We start from the raw sequence: 16,128 nt of genomic DNA, 5'->3' as shown, positions 1-16,128 counted from the left end.
TGGGGTTAAGACCAATATGTAATTTTAGCTGGTCAGCTAAGAAGTTCGCCCAACAGCAAATCTGCTGAGTTAAACTTTCTGCGATTAGTTTCACAAACTGATAGACATGACTAGAAACTGGATTTAAAGGGACAGTAAGCTACAGGCAGTCAGATCATAGTGCTGTACAGTGCACTGCCCTATGAAGAAATTGCGAGGAAGTGTTTTAAACAAATGAGTGTACGTGGACTCTAAATTCTGTCCATTTGTTCAGTGCTTCCCAGTAATGAGCAACAGTGGTTCTTGTTTCCTGACAGGGTACATTTAGCTGAGTGCTATAGAACTTTTTAAGCTCAAACAATTTATCACAGGTGTACTTCTATTTCAATACTGCGCATGGAAGAAGAGCTGCAGCAGCCTCTACAAACAAGCAGAGCAGCAGCAGGATCTGTTAGGGTACAGCTTGTGAGGTGCTGCTTGTAGAAGGCCTTATATCAGCCCATATGTGTATAGGACAAGAATTATTTCCCGGCTGTGACTGAGGAGCACCACATCAGGAGGCTGTGCTTCCCTAGGAGGATTGTCATTGATTTATGCAGCCTCCTGCATCAGAGTTTGTTGCCCTCTAGACTAGGTGACCTGTGGTTGTCAACGTCACCACTGCGCTTAACCTTTTTGCCTCAGGCTCCTTTCGGGCTGTTCCAGGAGACATCTCTGATTCTGCACAACTGCATCAAGCAGATCAACAAAGCCCTCTATGCCAGGCCTGACAACAAGGAAGCTGAGATGAAGGTGAGTATATGCCAAAGCAGTTGAAAGTGGTTCCGAAAAGTTGAAACTGACCCCCAAAATAGTGATTTCAGATTCTCATAACTAATCCTGCAAGTACAAGCATGGCAGCAGCTTATGCAGCAGTACATGGACCGCTAGTGAGGAGTAGGAGGAACAGCCAGAACAGCAGCAGTACCAGGAGACACACCGAGAGCAGCAGCAACAACAGCACCAGGAACTGCCTTCTCCAAAGCCACATGCCACCCCCCAGGACAGAGTGGGTGAACACAGAGCTGCGGCTTGTGGGAGGTCTTATGAGGAAAGGTTAGACAGACTGGGCTTGTTTCCACTGGAGTTTAGAAGAGTGAGGGATGACTTGATTGAAGTATAGAAGATCCTGAATGGTCTTGACAAGGATGTTCCCTCTTGTGGGTGAGTTCAGACATAATTGAACTAAAATTAGGTGTCCCCCTTTTAGGACAGAGATGAGGACAAGTTTTTTCTCTCAGAGGGTTGTGCGACATTGGAACTCTCTGCCTCAGAAGGCGGTGGAGGTGGAGTCATTGAATATCTTTAAGATGGAGGTAGATAGATTCTTGTTAGGCAAGGGAAACAAAGGTTATCGGGTCTTGATGCCAGTGAGGAATTAGTAATGCAAACAGATCTTATTTAATGGCAGAGCAGGCTCGATGGGCCAAATGGTCTACTTCTGCTCCTATTTCATCTGTTTGTATGTTTGTAAGTACAGGATATACAGGCAGAGGGTGAACATCCTGAACATGACGGAGCAACAGTGTCTCAGGAGGCTCAGACTTTCTTGGCAGGTTATTGCTGATATCTGCAGCCTCCTAGAACAAGACCTCCTTCCAAGAGGACTGGGTGGGCACACATTTCCATGGCCCCCATGGTCATCACAGCCCTGAATTCTTCACCTCCAGCTACTTCCAGCGATCTGGTGATATCATCTGCAGGATTTCACAATCGGCTGCTCAAAGATGCATCATCCGAGGCCACCAATGCCTTGCTTTGTAAGGCTGCGATAATGTGAACTTTGCTATTGACGAGGCCAGTCAGACACAGAGGGTCTGCCGGCTTCGCCACAGTGACTGGATTCTCACAGGTGCAGGAGATCACCAGAAGGTGAGCATGCATGTTTGTGATAGGCATTCAGGGAGTTGCTATGACTTATTCATTCTGCAGCAGTCACATCCCCACAGGTTTTCTCTTCTCCACACACAGCCTCAGTGGCTGACTCCTGGGAAACGAGGGCCACTCTCTGGGGGCCTGGCTGCAGACTCCTGTAAAGAGCTCTAGCAGGGACCCAAAGGAAAGATACAGCAGGAGCCACATCATCACAAGGGCAATATAGATCAAACCAATCAAGATACAGTTCAGGTGCTTGTATGGATCTGAAGGTATATGCCTCACTAAGGGTCTCCATAATTATTGTGATCTGCTATGCCCTTCACAACATTGCACTGCAGAGAGGATTGGAGCTACAGCAAGAGGAAGGTGCAAAACGATTGACATCCAGGGAGGAAGAGGATCCAGACATGGCAGTGTGTCTGCAACTGCACACCTGGCTGGATGGAAATGGCAATGTTTGAGGAGGCTAACTGTAAGTTATGGATGCGAAAGGCAATAGGATAAAGGTGAGTGTGAGTGTTGTCTGTTCAGAGGAAGATTTGAGGAAGGGCCTGGAGAGAAAGGAATGTGTAAAACTGCAAGATATGTCGGTTGGAGGAGTAATGTGCAGGAGAATGCTCAGGAAGTCAGAGAGTGATGGATGCCACCTAAAACTGGAATGACACCTATCGTTTTGGACATGACAAGCTCATTAAACCTTGTGTGGCACTAAATCCATGTCCTGGGCACCACCTTCCTGTTGCTCACAGCCTCTGCTATTTCCAGCCACACCCATTTCATTTGGCTGGCTGACTTTTTCCTCCCAACCAGCAGAAGAGGGGTTCTCTCTTGTCCCCTTACTGCTTCCAGCATGACCACCAGGGAAGAGCCAGAGAAATAAGGTGGAAGGCAGTCTTCCCCTTTTTGCTTTCATTCACTTACTTTCAGAATGCTTCAGCAGCAAGCTTCCCTGTAGCCGTTCTCATCCCTACTGGAATCCCTTTAAAAATAGTCTTCCTTGACAGAGTGCAGGATGGCTTCATATCCACACTCTGTGATTCGCCAGGAAATCCAGAAGTGGGATGCTAATACCATGGTTGAGTTGAAGAGCCATGGTTAAGCCTACTTAAATTTACAATGGGTTCTCAACTTCCCCATGGTGTGCAGATCAGATTCCACCCAGTGTTTTGGGAAATAACCGGGTATTATTAGTTCTAAGATAAAAGCTAGTAGTTCTAAACTTGATTGAAGTCAACAAGCACAGAAACTGGTATGAAAATTACTAAGCACTTTCTTTCACTGCCAGATGACAATAAGCAAGACATCTAGGCAATACTCACAACTGGCCTATGGTTCAGAACACAGGGTGACCATACCATCTGTTCTGGAGCAGAGCCTGGGAGTGTGTATCAAATTTATTTTTCCTTTTCTTCTGCCTTTCCTAACAATAGCACAGTTCATTCTTTTTATACAGTTTCAAGGCGAGCCTGATCAACACTAAATTAGTAGATTTAGTGTTATGGCTTGTGACTTCTGACTTCTTTGTTATCTTGCTGAGTTCAATGTCCAAAGTTGTGACCTTTATCTGTGCTATATCTGTTCCTGTGTTTTAATCAGCAGATAAAAGTCTGTGGTATGGGGTTATCCGAGCAGGCTGCTTTTTTTCCCATTTGCTAATACGTCCAAAGTTAGAAGTGGCTAAGCTAACTTTTAGCAAAAATTCTGTACCTTGCAGTTTGGACATTAAACAGCAGGTAAGTGCCAATTACAGATCCCACTATATATAAGTTTATGGACAAGCGCATGAAGCATTGGGGCACGACGTAATGTCCCCAAATGATCCAGATGGTGCAATTGTTGTTGAAGACTTTGGGCACCCATGTTTTAGTATGAGCCTTGTTGTAATTCTGTTGGTTGTCATGGTAATTGGCACCACAGGAAAGTTTAAATAAGTTAACAGGTAGCTTCAGCTTTCAGCCTCCATGAACACAGCTCTTGAATTTTTGATTGTTACAGAAATGAGAACTGTAATGAGTTTCCTAATGTTTCTTGTTAGGCTCATGTAAGGCTTTCCTCAGAGTATAATCCTCAAAGCTAGCATGACTTCTAGCTTCTCTTCCTCCTTTCTGGGGAGCGGCAAATGCCTGTCTCATTCATGCAGCAGGAGAAGCAAACTAAAGCAGTTTGCAAGAATAGGAATGCAGGTGTACTTTAAGGAGTGTCACCTTCATTTTTGTGATTGTTGCAAGTATTCTCTTGGGTGACCAGTGCTCGTCACTTCCAAAAGCAATCATTACATTCATGTGTGTCTTCGGACTTCCCAATCTGTAATTATCCAAAAATGCAACTGGGCTGTGAACCCAGTAAACGCTCTTGTAAACTGAACCACAAACTGAGTTTTTAACCATAACCCGTTTTCCTGCCACCAATGTGACTTCCCCTTTCACGGTGAGCTGCAACCCTTGAAGAGCTACTGCCTCACCAGATATTTTTTTCCTTTATTCTTCCATGGGATGTGGGCATCACTGGCAAGGCTGGCATTTGTTGCCCATCTGGAAGAAGTCGTGTCTTTAACTTCTTATGTTCTTCACCTGTTTTTCCCATTTAAAAAATTTAAGTCTGGCTAGTTTTGGAACAGAAACACTGTGTGGTAGATTTTGACTCTGCGTGCTAGTGTGGAACAGGTGACAGAAAATTTCCCATATAAATCTCTCCCTATTCTCAATAGAAAGAAAATAAAATTCCTTTTAAAACAGGCTGCCGATTTGCTGTCACTGGTTTTATGTTGTCACTCAAAGTCAAAATCTATTTCACTGAAACTGTCAGAATGTTGTACTTCAGACCCTTTACAGCCTGCAGAAAGACAAACACTTCTGTCCATTTACATAGAGCAACCTCTGCTTCTCCATTCTATCCCATAACTGTAAATGTTCATCTCTGGAGCCATTCTAGTAAATCTCTTTTAAACCCTCTCCAAAGCTTTCAAGCCTTCCTAAAGCGTGGTGGCCAGAATTGGATAGATTACCCGAGCTGGGGATAAACCAGTGTATTATATAGGTTTAGCATAACTTCCTAACTTTTATTCACTGCACCTCCATTTATAAAGCCCAGGATTCTGTTTGCTTTTTCAACTGCTTCATTAACCTGTCCTGCTACCTTCAAAGATTTGTGTGCAGCGCTCCCAGGTTTCTCCCTTCTTGCACCCCCTTTAAAATACCCATTGTATAATTTAACATATATTGGGCCAGACTTTGCAATCAGTGGCAAAGCAAAGGCACTCGCCTCTCCCTACGAAATTAGTTGCGCTGAGCGATCATGTGATCCCCCTGGTGTGAATTTCAATTCTAGTGCTGTGCAGTGATACTGCAGCTGATTACAGCATTCTTTACTGGACACTCATAGTGTGGAGTTAGAGTGACGTCATCAGGTTATCCAAGTAGCCAATCACATTAAAGGATTTTTACAGACCCTCCCAAACCAGGAAACTAAAAGCATTAAAATAAAACCACTTTTTAAAAAAAATTTCTACAGAGGAAATTAAAGGATTGGACATATACACAGGGGGGCGGAAGTGAAAGTTAAAGAATTTTAACCAATTTCTTTAAGAAATTATTTTTTAAAAATTAGCTGAAAAAATCTACTGGTTTATCATTTAATATTACTCTATGATTGTAAGATTATTTTTTCATGGCCTGTTCTGTTGTTTGTCAAATTTTATTAATCACGTTTCCATGGAAACCCAGTTACATTTAACTGCACAACGTGTAACATTTTAAGGGATCTCAAAAGGTGATGAGTGGGTGAGAAAGTTCAAATTCTCGCTGATTTCAGTGATTTCCCGCTCAGGGGGAACACAGCACAGCCTGTGTTGGACCCTAAGTGACAGATCGCAACTTCAAGATTTCCGCATTGATCTGCTTCAGTCCATGTGGTTCAGGTGCACCAGCAGTGCTGTTAGGGAGTTCCAGGATTTAGTGGCAGTAAAGGAACAGCGATATAGTTCCAAATCAGGAAGATTTGTGGCTTGGAGAGGAACTTGCAAGTGGTGGTGTTCCCTTGCATCTGCTGCCCTAGTCCTTTTAGGTGGTAGAAGTCATGGGTTTGAGACCCACTATGATGCTCTGATCGCTATTCCCAAGATGTTTCCCCACCATGACATTTGCCACTTGACCCATTTCATTCCCCTGGACTAGAACCAGCGCTTCCCCATTAGACAGGAAACATACTGATCAAGAAAGTTCTCCTGAACATTCTTCATAAATTCCTCCCCCTTTTTGCCCTTAAGACAATCTCTGCCCGTTCAGCATTGGGGTAGTTAAGATCTCCTATTATCACTACACGATAGCTCATGCACCTTTCAGCTATTTCCCTGCAAATCTACTCCTCTATCTCCTTCCCATTATTTAGTGATGCATAAGATACACCAAGTAGCAAAACAGCCCATGTACTTATCTAACTTCCCTTTACATGCATCTGTGGTAATCACCCCAACTAGTCCATGTGGTAGCAAGTTCTACATTCCCAGCACTCTCTGGATAAAGAAATTTCTCCTAAACTCCTTATTAGATTTAGTAGTGATTATCTTATATTCATGGGCCCTAGTTTTGTACTCTCCCAGAAACGGAAACATCTTCTCTACATCAACCCTAACGAAACCCATCATGATGAGACTTTAAATCAAGACCCTGTCTGCCCATACAGGTTGACCTGATGTCATTATTTTGAAGATGACTGGGGGGTTCTCCCCAACATTTTTCCCTCAATCGATATCACTGAAAACATAATCTGCTATCTGCTGTTATCAGATTAAGTGCTATTTGTGGGATCTTGCTGTACATCTGTTGTCATTTGCATTTCCTACTTTTCAATAGTGAATATACTCCAAAAGTATTTCATTGACTGTAAGATGTTTTGGGATGTCCTGAGGTTGTGAAAGATGTTATATAAATGCAAGCATAAAAGCAATATGCTGCGGATGCTGGAAATCTGAAACAAGAACAGTAAATGCTGGAAAAACTCAGGAGGTCTGGTAGCATCTGTGGAGAGAGAAACAGGGTTAACGTTTTGAATCCGCATGACTCTTCGTCAGAACTAAAGAGAAGTAGAAATGGGACGAAATTTATACTGTTTAAGTGGGAGCAGGTGAAGCTGGATAGAAGGTCAGTGATAGGTGGGACAAAGGAGCGATTGACAAAGATGTCATGAACAAAAGGACAAAGGGAGTGTTAATGGTAGTGGTAAGGGCTAAAAAAAAGGTGCTGATAGTGGCATAAAAGTAAGAAAGCAGAATGTGATAATAGCAGAACAAGGGTAAGCACTGTGTGAAAGAACAACATGAACAAGTAACAGATGCCCTATTGGGGGATGTTGCTCGACCTGCTGAGTTTTTCCAGCATTTTCTGTTTTTGCTATATAAATGCAATCCTTGTTTTTTCCCTTTTTTCTATCAGGTCACCATTCAGTCTTCTCTTCTCTAGAGCAAAGAGCTTCAGCCTGTTTAGAGTTTGTCCAAATGGATTTGGAAAGGGCTGTTTCAAACTCAATAACAAACAAAATATGCTAATTGTAATAATACCTACCCTGGGGTGATGAAAGATATGTTTGCACCGTGATACCAAACTATGAGGCATAGTCACCCTATGAAATAATGGATGGTTAGGAAACCAGGGTCAGTATTATAATACATCTACAATGAGTTCAAATCTACTGGAATGAGTGAACCCTAATCATAAAATTAGAAGTACAAGAGAAATTGCAAATAAAAACAGAATTTGTTGGAAATACACAGCAGCTCTATCAGAGTGTAAAAAGAGATGATACAGTTTGATGATTCCAGTGCAGCCCCTTTTCAGAACTGCTTTCATAATGTAATGTGTTATTTTATTTGTTCATTTTATTTTGTTGAACAAGCATTTAGTGTTTTGCTTCATTTCTGACTTAAGAGTGCCTTAGGCTCAGAATATTTGCAGTAAACAGTATAGCAACGAACAGTATGTATACAAAAAGTATGTAATTTCTTTTAGGTAAAATTGTACTTCAACAAGCTTTTATAAAGATATAAGCATTTAATCAATTCTAAATTGTGTATGCTTTAGTTTTTAGGGCTTTGGTATCTTTATGGTTGATATATTCCTTATGTACAGACAGGAATGACATTATCGGTCTCCTCTATTATTGCCTTGTCATTTGAGTTCTAAATGCCACTTAAGCTGCAGTATTGTGATATTTACTTTGAAGAAAATTTGCATTTGTCCCTTGGTAATAAACCCAATAGGAAAACTGCTTATTGAAAAAAAATTTTCCCAATATACTGCACATAGAAAATGGTTTTCATGTGGAGATCTATACCATTTCTCCATGTAAGATTGCATCCCAGGGATCACAGATTATTCAAGAGTCGAGGAGTTACAAGTGGTTTATTAAGAAACCGCAATTCAAATTCAGAAAAAGTAGACATATGACCCATAACTGGTTTACAGGTCCTGGATCGGATGGACTTTAGATGGGTGAGGCAAAGTAGTTTGAACTCCTTAGCTATTCTCATTTGGTCCCCTCTCCCGCTGGCTAGAAGCATTAAGCCAGAGCTAGCATGGATCCGCTTGGAGGGACATTTCCCCCTGCCCAACATGATCTTTCTTCCTGGGCCGTCTGTTTAGAAATGTTATTTTTAGGGCTGATGGATACCTTACTCGTTCAATCGTACCTTCCCATTCAGTTGTCCAACTCCAGTGGATGGGTATCCAAGTTGAACCCCTCCTATTCCAGCTCCTAGGCAATGAGGTCATCCTTAGCCTATCTCTTATATGGGCATCTTGCTATGTTCTTTCAGATAGTTTGTTTTAGATATGTGGATATGAGGTTCAATCTTATGAGGCTCAGAAATGCCTACACAAAGGCCTGTGCTTAGGGTTATGTCCTTGGCAGAGATAACAAGCCTTGTGAAAAATCCTGACCATGCTGTTCTGTGTCTGTGTCAGCTCTGGCAGACTGCTGAATTAGTGAGAACAGGGATGGTGATCAATTAATTTCTTAAGATTTAATAAGGACATCATCCCTTCATTTCTTACATCCATGCTTTATCAAGGGTATTTCTCTCAAACACTCTGGGAGTGGATCTAAAACACACAGGAGGCCAGAGCGCTAGATTAACAGTGTGCAATTGGCAACTTTTCCAATTTCTTACCATTTTCAGTTATAAAAAGGGAAGAACTAGCATTGATCCAGCTCCTTTCACAACCTCAGGATGTTCCAATGCGCTTCATAGCTGATGAAGTACTTTTGAAGTGTGGTCACAGTTGTAATGTAGGAAACTGAAGAAATCTTGGAAGAGCTGAAGAATTGAATTGCTGCCTACAGTACTCAATGATTTCTACAGTAAAGAGGCTGAGCATGGTGTCAGGATGATGGATCAGATACTTTTTCCAAACACCTTTGGCTCAGTATGTTCTCAAAAAGGCCCAGAAGGAACATCAACCTTAAAGAATAAAAGGGCAAGGGCATTCACCTGACACAAGGAATGCAGATGGTAGATTCCAGACTAATCACTTTATTATCTTTTAGGACATAAGCTGTCAATAATTTATCCTTTGACAAGTGCAGGCCATGTTTGCCAATGCCCCATGTAATCTAGCTTATCACTTTAGAAAATCAATCATCTTTGAAGTTTGAGCTATAAAAGCCTGTCACACACTAATGAATTGAATTTAAGTATCTGGACCATAACAGCTGGGACCATGTGGCTGCATCTATTGTTGCCAAATGACAGTGATATGATTCTGAGTCAGATACATTAGTGAAGTGCCTCACCAAACACAATATAACTTGTGTATTGCTGAAAAAAGCAATATGCTGTTGAAGTTTTTCGTCTTGCACTCATCAGGACAGGCACAAGAATGCCAAATTTCAAAGTGAGCAACAACTTATACTGCATAAAAAAGGATGCTGATTGGTTGGGAAGTCGACTCTGATTGATTGAAGCATTTCCATGGAGAATGCACCAGGGAATTATTAGCACACTTGGGATTGTTCAGCAAATGCTGTCTAATTGCAGAATCATGTCTAACATTAAACATTATGTCTAAGCTTTATGACCGTGGGCTGGTTGACTAAGGTCAGTACTCTGCCTATTGCAAACAGCCTAAAGGAAATGCTGTTTGATACAACCCATCAGTCTTTGTGACATAGGGCCTACATACCTGATATAACACCAGCATTGAAATTCACATACTGCATTACTCATCTGTATGGTAGGCAGAATGTCTTTTTGGCTTGACTGCAGCATCCTGCTAGTGGAAAATACCACTCATGTGGGTACTGCATGGTTACAGTGTGAAATGTCTAGCTTCACCTGTTGTTCAAATTTTTGAGACACCTTCCAGGGTAATTTGAGGTAGACTTTTCTTGAGGTAGACTTGAGGCACTTTTCAGATCCAAAAGTGGTAGCCTCCTGACCATTCATGAGTATGCGTGATACACATCAAGCAATGATCTGATCAGAGTAGCACAGGATCGCTATGATGATTCCTATTTCAGTGTCAAGCGTGCACAGCGAGCAAATTGCTCAGACCCTATTTATGAGATTGCCGATAACGCCAGCCTTATAACACACAGAGCTGTAGGAATCCCAGCACGAATATTGGCCAGTGAAGGTAGGCTTGCAGTAGACACTAGTAGAGAACCCATTAGCAGGTTTCTCAACTAGCACATTGAGAAGAGGGAGCTCATTTGATTGCTCTATTTCAAAAGTGAATTTGAGCATGTGATGCAGCGCATTAAGGTGTGTAAGGAAATTCTTACATGCAGCTGCAGATTCAAAAATAGCAAATGTATCAGTAACATTTCAGAAATATGCAAGGAATTAGGAGGTTAGGGGTTGTTCCATCAAAAACGCGTTTCTCGTGGAAACCAACAAGAATGTTAGCTTGAGCTGGGCCTGGAGGGAATCCCATAGCAATGCTATTTATTGGGTCATTAAAGCTGAACTCAACTGGGTGAATTGCTAAGTTCATAAGTTCAATAAATACAGATTCAGAGAATGGTGGTGCATCTAGATTGTCATGATATAGTGACATGGTGCAAATGTCTATGGCTTCCTTGGGCGGCAGATTAGTGAATAGGCTTGTAATGTCAAATGAGTACAAAGACACAACATTACTCTCAATATACAGGTTGCAAATAGTCTTTTCAATGGTGAAGGAAAACATACTCAGAACTGGTTGTAGCAACTCACTTAACAATTTGGCCAATTCACTTTGTACAGAATCAGTCATAGATAAGATAGAGCGTAATGAAATATCACTTTTGTGTCTTGGGCACCCCATATTTACATGGATGTAGTGAACCACGGAGATGAATCCTGTCACATACACCACAAGGCAGCTCGTTACTCTTACACACATCAAACAAACATTTTTGTAAATTGCTTTCGAGCAGGGCTGGGTGGTCATGTGGATACGAATTTGGACCTGTCATTAAGAATGGCATGCATTTTGTCAATATAGTCACGCTGTTGATGACTATTCCTCTTAGAGGTAAGAAAGAAAGGACTTGTATTTATATAGCGCTTCCCAAGCACATCACAGCCGATTACTTACTTTGAAGTGCGGGCACTGTTCATATTTGGCAAAGCATACCAGCGTAATTCGTACATAGCAAGAATCCCCAAGCAGCAATAAGCTAAACGACCAGATAATCTGGTGATATTGATCGAGGGTTAATGTAGATCAATACACTGAGAGAACCACACTGCTCTTCTTCAAAACACTACTGAGGGATCTTTTACATCAATTGAGAGGTCAGATGAGGCCTAGATACAGCCTCTCATCCAAGAGACAGCACCTCCAATGGTGTAGTACTCCCTCAGCATTGCACTGAAGCATCTGCCTGCTTATCGGGCTGCTGGCTTGATCTCACAATCCTCTGGCTCAGAAGTGAAGTGCTGCCACAGAATCAAGGTTGACTTCTACAAAGGTATTTTTTGAGATAGAGCAGAGAAGGCTTGTGTGTGCTAATTGTGGAAAGGCAGCCCCTGCCCTAAAGTAGGGGTGGGGCAGGAGAGTGAATTTCCAGTTCCTGCACCAGCTCCATCAGAAGATATAAATCAAGCAGAGTTTTTTGGTGTAATTTTAAAACATTTTACCATTTTCAAATTCTAGCCATTTTGTTTTGAAATGAGGACTGAAAGTGCACTTTAATATTGAAATGTTTAGTCACAATCCGACAAGAGAGGGTAGGTCTTTTTAATCTTATGGTAGCATTTAAGATCAAGTGTAATGAGTCATTCTATTATCTGAATGTAGTTTTACAACCCTGGTAGGATCACTTTTCGATTAAAATCAATTCCTCTTCCGCAGCATTAAGTTGACCTTCCTGTGCTTTGCCTGCTTATAATGAAACTATTTTATCGACTGGTGAAGTATGTGGGCAGATACACTGCCTTGCGATAGACCACAGTATATCACAGTGATTCTTGTATCTGTTTCTTTTACCAAATGTTCTTAGTTGTCGCACATTCAATCCTTGTGTACAGATGTGAACCCTATATTTGCTTCGAAGGAACATTTGTTTGGTGCGGATGGTGTGTTTATGTTCCTGGGATGGCGGGGCAGTGTCTGTTCCTCAGACTGTTGCTATCGAGAACAAAGAGCACCTAGAAACTCAATGTGAAGCCTTCAACAGGATCTGTAATAAATACTAGCACCTGCTGCATTGGACACCCCCATCTATCCAGTAGCTGGTGCTGCGTCAGGCTTTGTTCTGGCTGAAGAAGCTAGCTAGCTATTAAAGGCTGGTAAACAGTGTGAATTTATCACACTTAACTGCAGACGACAAAATACACTTCTTGCAAAGGCACTGGAATATTCATGGCAATTACTGTATAAATCTTTTTCAATCTAAAGTATGTATCTCATGTATTTCTCTGGCTGTCTCAATTGTGCTGTCCATTGATAAAGGGGAGGGGATTGATTAAAGTTTATGTGTTATACCCCAACCCCTTCCATTATTTATGTTGTTTGCAGCCAAAATCACTGTATTGAGAGCAATTTAGTGTCAGTTGAGCAGGACAATTCCCTGGTCACATTTACATAGAGAAGGTCAGTCACAGCTTACAGTCTTTCTTGCAGTCTCAAGTGTCTTTGATATTTTAAATCTGCTTCCCAGATTATTATTCGTATTGATTCCTTGGTGTCATCACAATGCACTTCAACTCGACCGAAACTATACCAGACACGTTGCTGCTCAAATGGGATTGGATTATGAGTTGCAATACATGCTAGCCCACACCTACAGCCTTATTTATATACATGGACCCCCATATTGTGCCTTGAAATGAATTCATCGATTTTTTTGTTCAGTGCAGCTCATCATTATAACATTTAATTCATAAGCAGAGGAACATTAGCCTTCTGAATTCTGGTGAGAAAGATCCACTCCCTATTAAAGGAAGCCAAAACAATATTAAAAGGAATTGAAAAGGATTTCAATTATTAATGTCAAACAAAATGATTGGGAGAACCGGCGGTATGTGGGGTTTTATTAAACGGTGTAAAGCTGGCTGATTTACAGACAGTGTACAATCTATATCCTGCACGATGGCAATACGCTACCTCCATTGCTGGTTCTGAGCATTGCAAAAAAGCAGTTCACTGAAACCCAAAATAAATAAAATAAGTATGAGAAAGGGATTTGCTGATTTGGGGTCAACTTGGGACCGTTGACTCTGGTTTGCGTTCTTCATTAACAAGAACGGTATTAACTGACCTAACCTTCTTCTACAAGACAATGGAGTGCATTAGCTGTCCATGTTTCGTTCCACATGGCTGCATCTATGTAAATAAAGGTCCATGCACTCTGGCCCACTTGACTGGTGCTGGTTCTATGTAACAGTGCCTGAGTGGTTTCCCAGGAGCAATCTCTGAGGCCCAATTACACAACCTGCCTCTGTCAAGGCAAAAAGTGAGAGAAGAACTCCTTCCTCTATGCAAAAAAGTCACGGCAACAATATATAAATAAATGGTACCAAATGGGCCACATTGAATTCAACTCTACAGGGAAAATCTTCAGGCCTTAGCTCATTTTATTGGCACAGGTATAGGAATAGTCCATTCAGCCCCTCCAGCCTGTTCCACTAATCAATTGGATTATGTTTGATATGTATCTGACATCTATTCATCTATCCCATAATATCCTTACCCAACAAAAATCTATCAATCTCAGTTTTGAAATTTTCAATTGACCCCCAGCCTCAACAGCTATTTGTGGAAGACAATTTTAGATTTCCGATACCTGGTAGTTTCATGGTCACCTTTCTGGAGATCTTGTGGCTCAGTACGTAGCGCCCCTGCCTCTGAACCAGAAGCTCCAGGTTGAAGTCCCACAACTTGTTGGTCACAAAAGGAGTGTTCATGATGTGGTTCAATAGCTGATAATCAGCCTGTTATTCCATATGAAGATACAAAACAAACATGGTCTCAATTTACTGAGACTAGTTTCATTCATTCCACATGTATTAGTTCGTTGAATTTAAATTCCACCAGCTGCCATTTGAACCCATGTCTCCACAGCATTTATGAGGACTTCTGGATTACAAACCTAGTGACATTTCCACGGCACCACGTTCCCCTTCTGTTAAGACAAGCTTCCTGACATCACCCCTAAATGGTCTACCTCTAATTTTAAGGTTATCCTTTTCTTTTGGGCTCCTCCATCAGAGGAAATAGTTTCCCTCCATCAACCTATAAACTCCTTTAATCATCTTAAACACTTCAATTAGATTACGGCATTGATCTTCTGTACCCAAGGGAATACAGACCAGCTCTAAGCATCCACCTTTTTCGGCTGAGCTCAAATAGAAGTTCCAAGGATTCAATGGAATGCTGGAGCTATGGAATCATTTGTTCCATCCCACCTGTGCTGGGTCTTTGAAAGAGCTATTGAATCAGTCCCTGCTCCCCTGCTCCTTCCCTGCTCCCCTACTCCTTCCCATAACCCTGAAATGTTTTTTTTTTCCCATCAAGTTTTTATTCAATTCCTTTTTGAAAGTTACCATTGACTATGCTTCCACCAACCTTTCTGGCAGTGCATGACAGATCAAAACAACTCGCTGTCTAAAACAACTTCTCATCTAACCTCCGGTTCTTGTACCATTCGTGTTTAAACTCTGACCTTTGGTTCCCAATCCTTCTGCCAGTTTTTCCTTAGTTACTCTTTCAAACGTTTCATGATTTTGAACACCTCTAGTCAAGTTCCCCGCACCTTCTATGCTTTGAGGGGAACAGCCCCAGCATCTCTAGCCTCTGCATGTAACTAAATCCCGCATCCCTGCTATACCATTCGAGTAAACCTGCTCTGTACCCACTCTAAAGTCTTTAACATCTTTTTCTAAAGGACAAACAAACACATTACAGAAAGAAGTATGGTTTCTCCCTCGTACTGCGCATTATTGGTGCACTGAACACCAAAGCCGAGTTTCCACCTTATGATATAGTGTTTGCTGTCCAAACACAGCAAGTTCATTAATTCAAATCCCTGTCGATTTTGATCATATTCGCAATAAGAAATTAAAACAAAAACATCCGAGCTGCTGATGCGATTTCCACATCAGGACACTCTTGACACCGCGTGACCTTTTCATGGGTACATATTATCACAAATGATTTAATGAGCTATTTTGCGAGAAACTACACATGGCTGAGGGGTGGGTGGGTGTAAGCGGGTATCTGCAGCTTTTTTCCCCCCAAAAGCCACTGGTGGTCTCGCTCACTAATAGCACTGTCCTGTTGCCGTGATAGCGATGCCCCTTTCATTTGGTTAATGGTTCTATATTTTTCGTGTTTTTTTTTGTTCCCTCCCAGGTCATCTGGTGGTCATGGCCAGCAACGATGGGACTGTGAAGATATTGGATCTGCCGTCGGGCCAGTTGCATAGTCTAACGGGACATGACGATGCCGTGCAATGTGTGCTGTTTGATCACAAGGGTGAATACGTGGTGTCAGGAGGCTCTGACGGTACTGCCCGCCTCTGGACTTGAAGCAATAGTCAGAATAACCTAACATTGATTCTACATTGTTTTCCGTTTGAGATGTGTGTTTGACTCTTACCGTAATTGATCAGATTTATTTCTGTAGAAAAATTGGATAATAAAATGGCGAGTTCTCCTAAACTTTGTATCTGTGGTTTGCAACAATCAGCCTTGTTCAATTTTGCTTTTATCAACCTTGTTCAACTTTCGTTACTTAATAAATTGCTGTGTTT

General features: G+C 41.7%; 1 protein-coding gene across 1 annotated transcript in view; it reads left to right on the top strand.

Moving 5' to 3' along the window:
• spag16 (sperm associated antigen 16) overlaps nt 1-16,128 on the top strand; it is a 1,278,115-nt gene extending 1,261,987 nt beyond the window's left edge. Inside the window, exon 16 of the mRNA XM_078551570.1 lies at nt 15,729-16,128. Coding sequence (XP_078407696.1) covers nt 15,729-15,904 — 176 coding nt within the window. The 3' untranslated portion in view covers nt 15,905-16,128. The remainder of the gene's footprint in view (nt 1-15,728) is intronic.

The sequence above is a fragment of the Cetorhinus maximus genome, chromosome 11 (genome assembly GCF_964194155.1).
Source record: "Cetorhinus maximus chromosome 11, sCetMax3.hap1.1, whole genome shotgun sequence".
NCBI lineage: Eukaryota > Metazoa > Chordata > Chondrichthyes > Lamniformes > Cetorhinidae > Cetorhinus > Cetorhinus maximus.
This window is presented reverse-complemented; position numbering and strand designations above follow the sequence as displayed.